Below are 12,003 nucleotides of genomic sequence, written 5' to 3' on the forward strand. Positions count from 1 at the left end.
GCCAGTCGTTCGCCCTTTGTATTCGATCCTCTCTGGCTCTGCCCTTGCCCCTCACTGGGAGAATCGAGGAGAAGACTACCTGCGCATCCATCCTCCTCAGCTTCTCCCCCAGGGCCCTGAAGTCTTCAGGTATACTGTCTGGGCTGCTCCTTGCGGTGTCGTTGGTTCCGACGTGGATTAGAACCATGGGGAAGTGGTCTCGGGGCTTGATGAGTCTGTCATTGCAAGCAGTGACATCCCGGATCCTGGCCCCTGGCAAACAGCAGACCTCTCTTGATTGTAGGTCTGGTCTGCAGATTGGTCCCTCGGTGCCCCTCAGGAGCGAATCTCCGATGACCACCACTCTGCGCTTCTTAGGGGTGGGCTGTACTGTTGATTCCGGAGTTGGAACCGTCTGCTGAACAACTACTTGTAGCTCTTTCTCCGGACCTTCCTGTAGCAGCTGATATCTGTTCCTCAGGGCGATATGAGGTGTCGTTGTTGAGCTGTCCTGAATGGGGGAAAAAGAGACAGAGTTAGGTCCTCTGCATTTTCTTGTGGAGGAAGTCACCAACTGCCAGGAGTCAGCGTCTCCAACCACTTCCTGCATTCCGGTAGTTTGTCTCAAGGTGGCTGTTTTGGATGCTATGGGTGTTCCCAGGGTGGTCTTGTCAGGTTCCTGTTCAGCGATCTGAGACAGCTCCTGGATGACTCCATCGATGAAGGTCTCGGATGCTCCTTAAGCGCTGAACCTCCTCTCTCAGGCTCTTTAGCTCCATCAAAAGGGAGCCGAAATCCATGCAAGGTTTACACCCTAAATGGCGAGATCCTGACAAGAACTAAAGCGGAAAGAGACTTAGGGGTGATTGTCAGGGAAGACATGAAATCTGCAAACCAAGTGGAGCAAGCTTCATCCAAAGCAAGGCAAATCATAGGCTGCATACGCAGGAGTTTCGTCAGCCGCAAACCGGAAGTCATTATGCCACTGTATAGATCCATGGTGAGACCGCACCTGGAGTACTGTGTGCAATTCTGGAGGCCGTATTACCGCAAGGATGTGCTGAGACTGGAATCGGTCCAGAGAATGGCCACCAGGATGGTCTCGGGACTCAAGGAGCTCCCATATGAGGAGCGGTTAGGGAAGTTGCAGCTCTACTCACTCGAGGAACGTAGAGAGAGGGGAGATATGATCGAGACATTCAAGTATCTCACGGGCCGCATCGAGGTGGAAGAGGATATCTTCTTTTTCAAGGGTCCCGCGACAACAAGGGGGCATCCGTGGAAAATCAGGGGCGGGAAACTGCACGGTGACACTAAGAAGTTCTTCTTCACTGAAAGGGTAGTTGATCGCTGGAATAGTCTTCCAATCCAGGTTATTGAGGCCAGCAGCGTGCCAGTTTTTAAGGCCAGATGGGATAGACATGTGGGATCTATCCGCAAAGATAAATAGGGAGGGTCATTAGAGTGGGCAGAATTGATGGGCCGTGGCCCTTATCTGCCGTCTATTTCTATGTTTCTATGTAATTACATCCGACCTCTGGGTACTTACCATCATCAGGGGAGGATACTCTCTTCATTTCTCTCAGGTTCCACCAGAGCTTCCTCCAAGAGAGTATCCTTCCAATCAATCCCAGACCGCCCTTCTTCTTCAGGAAGCTCAAGCTCTGTTTCGTCTCCATGCCATCGAACCAGTTCCCTTGGAACAGCAGAACAGGGGGTTTTACTCCCGTTACTTTCTTGTTCTGAAGAAGTCGGGCGATCTGCGGCCCATTCTGGATCTCAGAGCTCTCAACAAATTTCTAATCAAAGAAATGATTCGAATGTTGTCCCTGGCATCCCTTTATCCTCTTCTCGAGCAGAACGACTGGTTATGCTCTCTGGATCTCAAGGAGGCTTACACTCTTCCCGTCAATACCTCAGATTTCGGGTGGGGAATCTGCATTATCAATACAGAGTACTACCCATCGGCCTGGCTTCATTTCCCAGAGTGTTCACCAAGTGCCTGGTAGTGGTAGCAGCAGCTCTAAGGAATTAAGCTCTTCAGGTTTTTCCCTACCTCGACGACTGGCTCATCAAAGATTCCACATCTCAAGGGGTTATTGTAGTGACCCAATAGACTACCTGGTTCCTCCAAAGTTTGGTATTCGAAATCAACTTTTCCAAATCTCAACTTCAGCCCTCACAGATTCTACAATTCATTGAAGCTGTTCTGGACACTGTCCTACTCAGAGCATTCTTTCCACAACAACGATTGGAAGCTCTTCTTCAACTCTGTCATACAGTGTCTTCCCGCTCTTCCATCTCAGCGAGACACATGATGGTACTTCTGGGTCACATGGCCTCCACAGTACACATGACTCCTTTTGCCAGACTTCACCTCAGAATTCCTCAGTGGACCCTGGCATCTCAATGGACGCAAGTTTGCGACCTTCTTTCTCGACACATATCAGTCACTCCTTCATTGAAGCAGTCTCTCCGTTGGTGGATGCTCTCTTCCAATCTTTCCAGAGGCTTGCTTTTTCAAACGCCCCTCCATCAGAAGGTCCTCACAACATACTCTTCGACCTATGCTTGAGGCATTCATTTCGATGGTCTCTGTACTCACGGCCTCTGGACCAGTACAGATCGTCAGTGTCATATCAATCTGTTGGAACTCAGAGCGATCCTCAAAGCTCTCAATGCTTTTCAACATCTGCTTCACGACAAAGTAGTCCTCATTCGGACGGACAACCAAGTCACCATGTATTATGTCAACAAACAGGGAAGGACGGGGTCTGCCTCCCTTTGTCAAGAAGATCTGAAGGTTTGGGACTGGGCAATCCGCCACAACACCTTCCTCAAAGCTGTCTACATTCAAGGGGCGAAGAATTGTTTGACGGACAACTTGAGTCATCTACTGCAACCTCACGAATGGACACTCCATTCCTCGCCTCTGTCAGCATAGCTATTGCTAGCAATCAGCATTTTCAGTTGGTATAACTTAATGTTAGCAAAGGCATATGGGAAATTATATCAATCTGACTCTGGAATGTTGATGCAGAATTCTGTGGGGAACGCCTCAGATAGACCTCTTTGCAGCTCCTCACAACTACAAACTGCCTCAGTTCTGCTCCAGGATATACTCTCCTCATCGCCTCGAGGCAGATGCTTTTCTTCTGCAATGGACGAATCTCTTCCTCTATGCATTCCCTCCATTCCCTCTCATTCTCAAGACTCTGGTCAAGTTGAAGAACGATCATGCCACCATGATTCTAATTGCTCCTCGGTGGCCGAGACAACCTTGGTACTCCCTTCTACTTCAACTCAGCAGCAGGAAGCCATACCTTTTACCAGTTTTTCCTTCTCTGCTTACACAGAGTCAAGGATCTCTGCTTCTTCCCAACCTGCAGTCTCTACACCTGACAGCTTGATACCTCTCAACATAACCCCTCTTCAGTTTTCTTCATCTGTAAGAGATGTTTTAGAAGCTTCTAGGAAGCCCACCACTAGACAATGCTATCACCAAAAATGGACTAGATTTTTTTCGTGGTGTTTTTCTCATCATAAGGAGCCTCAACATTCCTCCTTATCTTCTGTTTTGGACTACCTTTTGCACTTATCCAATTCTGGCCTCAAGTCTACATCTATACGAGTCCATCTCAGTGCAATTGTGGCTTTCCATCAGCCTATTGAAGGGAAACCCCTCTCTGCTCACCCAGTGGTTTCCAGATTCATGAAAGGACAAATGGTGACGGAACCTACAAGGGAAAAAGCGATATGGGATCTGGTCCTCACAAATGGAGAGAGTATCTCTAATGTTTGAGTGGGTGCTCACCTGGGAAGCAGCGATCATCAAACGGTTTGGTTTGATTTAACGGCTAAAGTGGAGAGCGGCCGCACGATACTTAAAGTCCTAGATTTCAAACGTACGGACTTTAATGCAATGGGAGAGTACCTGAAGAAAAAGCTGTTAGGATGGGAGGACATAAGAGAAGTGGAAAGACAGTGGTCTAAGCTGAAAGGAGCGATAAAAATGGCTATGGACCTTTATGTGAAGAAAATCAATAAAAACAAGAGAAAAAGGAAGCCGATATGGTTCTCCAACCTAGTGGCTGAGAAAATAAAGGTGAAAGAGTTGGCATTCGTGAAATATAAAAAAAACCCAAGAAGAGGAGAGCAGAAAGGACTACAGGGTGAAACTGAAAGAAGCCAAGAGAGAGATACAAATGGCTAAAAATGTAAAAAAGGGAGACAAAAATTTTTTCAGATATATTAGTGAAAGGAGGAAGATGAAAAATGGAATTGCTAGGCTAAAAGATGCTGGGAACCAATATGTGGAGAGTGATGAGGAGAAAGCAAATGTGCTAAACAAATACTTCTGTTCTGTGTTCACAAAAGAAAATCCTGGAGAAGGACTGAGATTGTCTGGCAAAGTTACACGAGAAAATGGAATAGATTCTGCGCCGTTCACGGAGGAGGGTGTTTATGAGCAACTTGAAAAACTGAAGGTGGACAAAGTGATGGGACCAGACGGGATCCATCCCAGGATACTAAGGGAGCTCAGAGAGGTTCTGGCGAGTCCTATTAAAGACTTGTTCAACAAATCTCTGGAGACGGGAGTGATTCCTGGGGATTGGAGGAGAGCGGATGTGAATACTTCTGCTCAGTCTTCACCTGTGAGGCACCAGGACACGGTCCGCAGTTGAAGGCAACACAAAGCACAAAAGACCCGTTTCAGAATTTTGAGTTCACACCAGGTGAAGTTTACAGTGAACTGGCAAGACTCAAGGTGAACAAAGCCATGGGACCAGACAATTTGCACCCAAGAGTGCTCAGAGAATTGAGCGATGTCCTGGCGAAACCGTTGGCTGAGCTATTCAATCTCTCCCTAAGTAAGGGGAAAGTTCCCCTGGACTGGAAATTAGCTAATGTCGTTCCTCTGCATAAAAAGGGTTGCAGGGCAGAGGCTGCGAATTATAGACCGGTGAGTCTCACATCAATAGTGTGCAAACTCATGGAAACACTAATTAAAAGCAAATTGGACACGATCTTGAATGAAGGGAATCTTCGGGATCCCAGTCAGCATGGATTCACCAAGGGTAGGTCCTGCCAATCCAATCTCATCAGCTTCTTTGACTGGGCAACAAGAAAGTTGGACTTGGGAGAGTCTTTGGACATCGTGTACCTGGACTTCAGTAAAGCTTTTGACAGTGTCCCACACCGCAGGCTGCTAAGCAAGATGGAATCGATGGGGTTAGGAGAGACACTAACTGCATGGGTCAATGATTGGCTGAGTGGCAGACTTCAGAGGGTGGTGGTTAATGGTACCCTCTCTAAAACATCGGAGGTGACCAGTGGAGTGCCGCAGGGCTCGGTCCTGGTTCAACATATTCATAGGGGATCTGACTCAAGGGCTTCAAGGTAAAATAACACTATTCGCCGATGACGCCAAACTATGTAATATAGTAAGTGAATGCAGTTTACAGAATTATATGGCGCAGGACCTGCTTACATTGGAAAGTTGGTCCTCAACCTGGCAGCTAGGCTTCAATGCTAAGAAATGTAAGGTCATGCACCTCGGAAGCGGAAATCCATGCAGGACGTACTTCTTGAACGGAGAAACTTTAACTAGGACTTCAGCAGAACGAGATTTAGGAGTAATCATCAGTGCAGACATGAAAACTGCCAATCAAGTGGAGAAGGCTTCATCTAAGGCAAGGCAGATATTGGGTTGTATCAATAGAAGTTTCGTCAGCCGAAAGCCTGAAGTCATAATGCCGTTGTACAGGGCCATGGTGAGACCTCATCTGGAGTACTGTGTGCAATTCTGGAGGCCACATTACAGTAAAGATGTGCGCAGAATTGAATCGGTTCAACAGACGGCCACCAGGATGATCTCGGGGCTCAAGGGTCTCTCGTACGAAGAGAGACTGAACAAATTGCAGCTCTACACTCTCGAGGAACGTAGGGAGAGGGGAGACATGATCGAAACATTTAAGTACCTCACGGGACGTGTCGAAGTGGAAGATTATATTTTCTTTCTCAAGGGACCCTCGGCCACAAGAGGGCACCCGCTCAAACTCATGGGCGGAAAATTTCATGGCGACACCAGAAAGTATTTCTTCACAGAGAGAGTGGTTGATCATTGGAACAAGCTTCCAGTGCAGGTGATCGAGGCAGACAGCGTGCCAGACTTTAAGAATAAATGGGATACCCATGTGGGATCCCTACGAGGGTCAAGATAAGGAAATTGGGTCATTAGGGCATAGACAGGGGGTGGGTAAGCAGAGTGGGCAGACTTGATGGGCTGTAGCCCTTTTCTGCCGTCATCTTCTATGTTTCATCTTCTATGTTACTATGTGGTCCCTATTCATAAAAGTGGTCACAGGGATGAAGCAGGAAACTACAGGCCGGTAAGCCTCACTTCAGTTGTTGGAAAAATAATGGAAGTGTTGCTGAAAGAAAGGATAGTGTACTTCCTTGAATCTAATGGGTTACAGGATCCGAGGCAACATGGCTTTACAAAAGGTAAATCGTGCCAAAGAACCTGATTGAATTTTTTGATTGGGTGACCAGAGAGCTGGATCGAGGACATATGCTAGATGTAATTTACTTGGATTTCAGCAAAACCTTTGATACAGTTCCTCATAGGAGGCTGTTGAACAAACTTGAAGGGCTGAAGTTAGGACCCAAAGTGGTGAACTGTGTCAGAAACTGGCTGTCGGACAGACGCCAGAGGTTGGTGGTTAATGGAAGTCGCTCGAATGAAGGAAAGGTGACTAGTGGAGTCCCTCAGGGTTCGGTGCTGGAGACAATCCTGTTCAATATGTTTGTGAGTGACATTGCTGAAGGGTTAGAAGGAAAAGTGTGCCTTTTTGCAGATGATACCAAGATTTGTAACAGAGTAGACACTGAAGAGGGAATGGAAAATATGAAAAAGGATCTGCAAAAGTTAATGGTCTAATGCCTGGCAACTAAAATTCAATGCAAAGAAATGCAGAGTAATACTGGGAGGAGAGAAGCTGATATGCACGTACGTGGAGAGGGACCTTGATAGTGTCCGAAGATCTAAAGGCGAAAAAACAGTGTGACAAGGCAGTGGCTGCTGCCAGAAGGATGCTGGGCTGTATAAAGAGAGGCATAGTCGGTAGAAGGAAGAAGGTGTTGATGCCCCTGTACAGGTCATTGGTAAGGCTCCACTTGGAGTATTTTGTTCAGTTTTGGAGACCATATCTGGCGAAGGACGTAAGAAGACTTGAGACGATCCAGAGGAGGGCGACAAAAATGATAGGAGACTTGCGCCAGAAGACGTATGAGGAGAGACTGGAAGCCCTGAATATGTATACCCTAGAGGAAAGGAGAGACAGGGGAGATATGATTCAGACATTCAAATACTTGAAGGGTATTAATGTAGAACAAAATCTTTTCCAGAGAAAAGAAAATGGTAAAACCAGAGGACATAATTTGAGGTTGAGGGGTGGTAGATTCAGGGGCAATGTTAGGAAATTCTACTTTACAGAGAGGGTAGTGGATGCCTGGAATGCGCTCCCAAGAGAGGTGGTGGAGAGTAAAACTGTGACTGAGTTCAAAGAAGCATGGGATGAACACAGAGGATTTAGAATCAGAAAATAATATCAAATATTGAACTAAGGCCAGTACTGGGCAGACTTGCACGGTCTGTGTCTGTATATGGCCGTTTGGTGGAGGATGGACTGGGGAGGGCTCAATGGCTGGGAGGGTGTAGATGGGCTGGAGTAAGTCTTAACAGAGATTTCGGCAATTGTAACCCAAGCACAGTACCAGGTAAAGCTTTGGATTCTTGCCAAGAAATAGCTAAGAAGAAAAAATGTAAAAATTTAAATTGAATCAGGTTGGGCAGACTGGATGGACCATTTGGGTCTTTATCTGCCGTCATCTACTATGTTACTATGTAAACCTCGTCTCAAACCGCCTCCTGTGGTTTGGGACCTCAATGTTGTCCTTGCTCAATTTATGAAGCCTCTATTTGAACCAATTGATAAGGCTCATCTGAAGTATCTCACTTGGAAAGTGGTGTTTCTCATAGCCCTCACTTCTGCTCGACGAGTCAGTGAGCTGCAAGCTTTAGTTGCTGACCCACCATTCACAGTGTTCATCATGACAAGGTGGTTCTTCGTACACATCCTAAATTCCTCCCTAAAGTGGTTTCGGAATTTCATCTCAACCAATCCATTGTTCTTCCAGTGTTTTTTCCAAATCCTCATTCTCATCCTGGATAGGTTACTCTTCATACTCTGGACTGTAAACGTGCTTTGGCCTTCTATTTGGAACGCATCAAACCACACAGAACTGCTCCTCAACTTTTTGTCTCCTTCGATCCCAATAAGTTGGGACATCCTATTTCTAAGCGTACCATCTCCAATTGGATGGCGGCTTGTATCTCATTCTGCTATGCCCAGGCTGGATTACCCCTTCACAGTAAAGTCACAGCCAATAAAGTCAGAGCTATGGCAGCTTCAGTAGCTTTCCTCAGATCTACACCTATTGAGGAAATTTGTAGAGCTGCTACTTTGTCCTCGGTTCATACCTTCACTTCTCACTATTGTCTGGATATTTTCTCCAGACGGGATGGACAGTTTGGCCAAACAGTATTACAAAATTTATTCTCCTAAATTGCCAACACTCTCACCATCCCATTCTGGTTAGCTTGGAGGTCACCCATATGTGAGAATAGGCTGCCTGCTTGTCCTGGGATAAAGCATAGTTACTTACCATAACAGGTATTATCCAGGGACAGCAGGCAGCTATTCTCACAACCCACCCACCTCCCCTGGTTGGCTTCTCTGCTAGCTATTTGAACTGAGGAGACGTGCCCTGCGCTGGGCGGGAAGGCACTCGCGCATGCGCGGTGCGGGCGACTCGAAGCTTGAGTTTCTTCAAGCAAGTCTGCTTGTGAGGTGGCCGCATCCGGGCTCCGTCGATGACGTCACCCATATGTGAGAATAGATGCCTGCTGTCCCTGGATAATACCTGTTACTGTAAGTAACTGTGCTTTCTTTCCTGAGCAAGTTCTGTTTAAGAAGCTTAGTTTTGCTGTTGTCTGGTTATGCTTTAAAACTGGATGACCAATCTGTATCGTTTGTTATAAAGCTGTACAGAGTTGTTATGGTTACCAATAAAATTGATTTTACCCACTGCACTAATGATTAGGCTAACTATGAATTGGTCATAATAAAGGTAAGGCTTGACCTCATACAGTTGTTCAAATATGTATGGCTGACAGTTGGATACTCATAAGGAAGCGTTATGGCCAGAGCTAGAGTAGTGTAGATAATTAAACTGAGTAGATGATGATCTTTTTCTGCAAGTATGTACAGTAGATTCTCAGTTAACCAGCACTCAACCAACTGGCCAAAAAAAATCCTTCCCTCCAGCCCCCCCCCCCCCCCCCAAAGCAGCAGCAGCTGGACCTGACCTGGCAACCCCCCTCCCTCCAGCCCTTGAAGCAGTGGCAGCTGGTCAGCAAAGGCAGCACTATAAACAGGTTGCTTGCTGCCAGCCCGCAGCAAAGGAAAGGCCCTGCCAGGATTAGCCGCAGGCAGCCTGTTTATAGCGCTGTCTCTGCTGACTGGCTGCTGCTGTTGCTTTGGAAGAGCCACAGGTAAGAGATACCGGCTTTACCTGCATGGAGGGAGGGAGGGAGGGTAGACCCAGAAGGGGGGTGGAAGGTGGACCAAAAGTGTGTGGAGGGGAGGAAGGGACATGGATGCTGGACCTGCAGGGGGAGGGGAGATGGATGGATGCTGAACTGGGGGGGTGGGGTTTGAGAAAGTGACCTAGACCAGAAAGGAGGGTAGGAAGGGAGGAACAGATGCTGGACCAACAAGTGGGGATGGGGGAATGATAGAGAGAGGAAGAGAGAGTGACTCAGACCAGAAAGGGAAGGGAGACAGAACAATTTTTAATAGTAACTCCCAAGCAACCAGAAACTTCATTTATTCAACAACTACCAATTCCCAATGGGTGCCGGATAACTGAGTGTCTACTGTACTATCTTCTAATAACTATCCTGCTAACTTGGATTTGGTTTCTTTTAGCTGATTGACTATGGAAAGAAGGGTGACACAAATGAAAAAGCAATGAGGATGGCCAATTTCTGGCTCACGGTAAGTATTGTAAACTTTGGTAGATGTACTTGTGGTTGAAATTAAGAATTGCCGCTGCTGGGTTGGACCAGTGGTCCATCGTATCCAGAAGTCCGCTCACACAGCGGCCCCCAGGTCAAAGACCAGTGCTCTAAATGAGTCCAGCCTCACCTGCGTATGTTCCAGTTTAGCAGGAACTTGTCCAACTTTGTCTTAAATCCCTGGAGGGTGTTTTCCCCTATAATAGACTCTGGAAGAGCATTCCAGTTTTCTACCATTCTCTGGGTGAAGAAGAACTTCCTTACGTTTGTACAGAATCTATCCCCTGTGTCTGAATTCAAGAAAGCGTGAGATAGGTACGTGTGATCTCGCAGAGAGAAAAAGAGATAATGGTTATTGCGGATGGGCAGAATGGATCGGCCATTTGGCCTTTATCTGCCATTATGTTTCTATTCTGTATTCATTTGCAAAGTAAAAAAAAAACCTTTTGTTAGGCAGAAAAAAAATTATCTGAAAATATATGAGGGTAAAATTAGCTAAAGTCCATTGTAATTAAGAGCCAAAAATATATGAGGGTAAAATATATATAAAAAAGAAAATATTTGAAAGTATGATTTTTATTTTGCATTTAAAACCTGCCTGATAGTTGACAGGCATAATCTATATTCCAGTGCATTTAGTGAGACATTCTGGACCAGTGTTTCTCAACTTCATCAAGTCAAGTGCCCCCTAAGCCTAACAAATACCAACCGAGTAAACCCCCGCCCAAGCTCTGCCCCTGGCTCCGCCCATAATAATAGTACTAATTGTAGTGCAATTTCTTCCATCCATTTTTTATATACACACAATATAATCTTATTAATATATAATGGTAACCACAAAATAAACCACAAAGCACACTGTATGCAGAGAAAATGTTAATTATCATTTATATTTGGGGGGTTTTCAAAGAGGTCAAGGCAGATGACTAAAACATAAAAACATATGCATATAGCATAAAAATATGCAATATCACCTCAGTAACAACTATAGCCAAATATAGTGCAAAATATAGAAAGCAGATATAAATTCTGGTTGCCATTCCTGAGGTCGTTTGCTTCATGCGGGTGGCCAAATTGCTCAAGCCTCCCATACGACCGTCTGTTCCATCTTGGGATTTTAATCTGGTCTTGTCCATGCTAGTACGCCCATCTTTTGAGCCTTTGGGTGCCTGCTCGTTGAAGGACCTTACCCTTAAAGCAGTCTTCTTGGTGGCTATTACTTCTGCTAGACATGTTTCTGAGCTCCAGGCTTTATCTTGTTGGTCTCCCTTCCTGGAGTTTTCTAGGGAGTGCAGTGTTCTCCCCAGAAATTTTTTCCAGCCGGGTGGCATGATAAAGTAGCAGGGTGGTGCGGGATGGGGAAATTTGGTGGTGGGGAAAATTAACCCCCTCTTTTACTAAGGTGCGCTAGCATTTTTAGCGTGCGCAAACTCCGCGCTAGCTCAATGGGGCATTAGTGTCTAGCGCACACTAAAACTACTATTGCAACTTAGTAAAAGGAGCCCTAAATGTGTACTATTTTTATTAGTTAATTATTATTATTTTCCAATGCTCAATATGACTTCCTTTTTTAAGGTTTGACACTTGTGCCAGAATATTTTTACTAAATTTAAGAAGTATCCTATTCTAGAAGGGAATAATTAAATATTTGCCCTCTTTCAAATGGTATAGAGGTTTAAAAAAGAGAAAGGCGTTAATGAAGTTATTAGGTTCAATCTAGCCATTTATTTCTGCATGAATTTAAACAACTTTAAAAAAAAGATAAATATAGCTCATCCAGTCATACAAGAATGGCTCTACAGCAGGAGTGCCCACACTTTTTGGGCTGTGAGCTACTTTTAAAATGACCAAGTCAAAATGATCTACCAACAATAAAATTT

At 45.6% G+C, this 12,003-nt stretch overlaps 1 protein-coding gene across 1 annotated transcript in view; it reads left to right on the forward strand.

The window, feature by feature from the left end:
* The window catches only part of MRPL17 (mitochondrial ribosomal protein L17), a 43,226-nt gene that overhangs the window by 7,108 nt on the left and 24,115 nt on the right, over window positions 1-12,003 (forward strand). Inside the window, exon 2 of the mRNA XM_033950775.1 lies at window positions 10,035-10,103. Within this exon, the coding sequence (XP_033806666.1) occupies window positions 10,035-10,103 (69 nt within the window). The remainder of the gene's footprint in view (window positions 1-10,034; window positions 10,104-12,003) is intronic.

This window comes from Geotrypetes seraphini, chromosome 7 (assembly GCF_902459505.1).
Source record: "Geotrypetes seraphini chromosome 7, aGeoSer1.1, whole genome shotgun sequence".
Classification (NCBI taxonomy): Eukaryota; Metazoa; Chordata; class Amphibia; order Gymnophiona; family Dermophiidae; genus Geotrypetes; species Geotrypetes seraphini.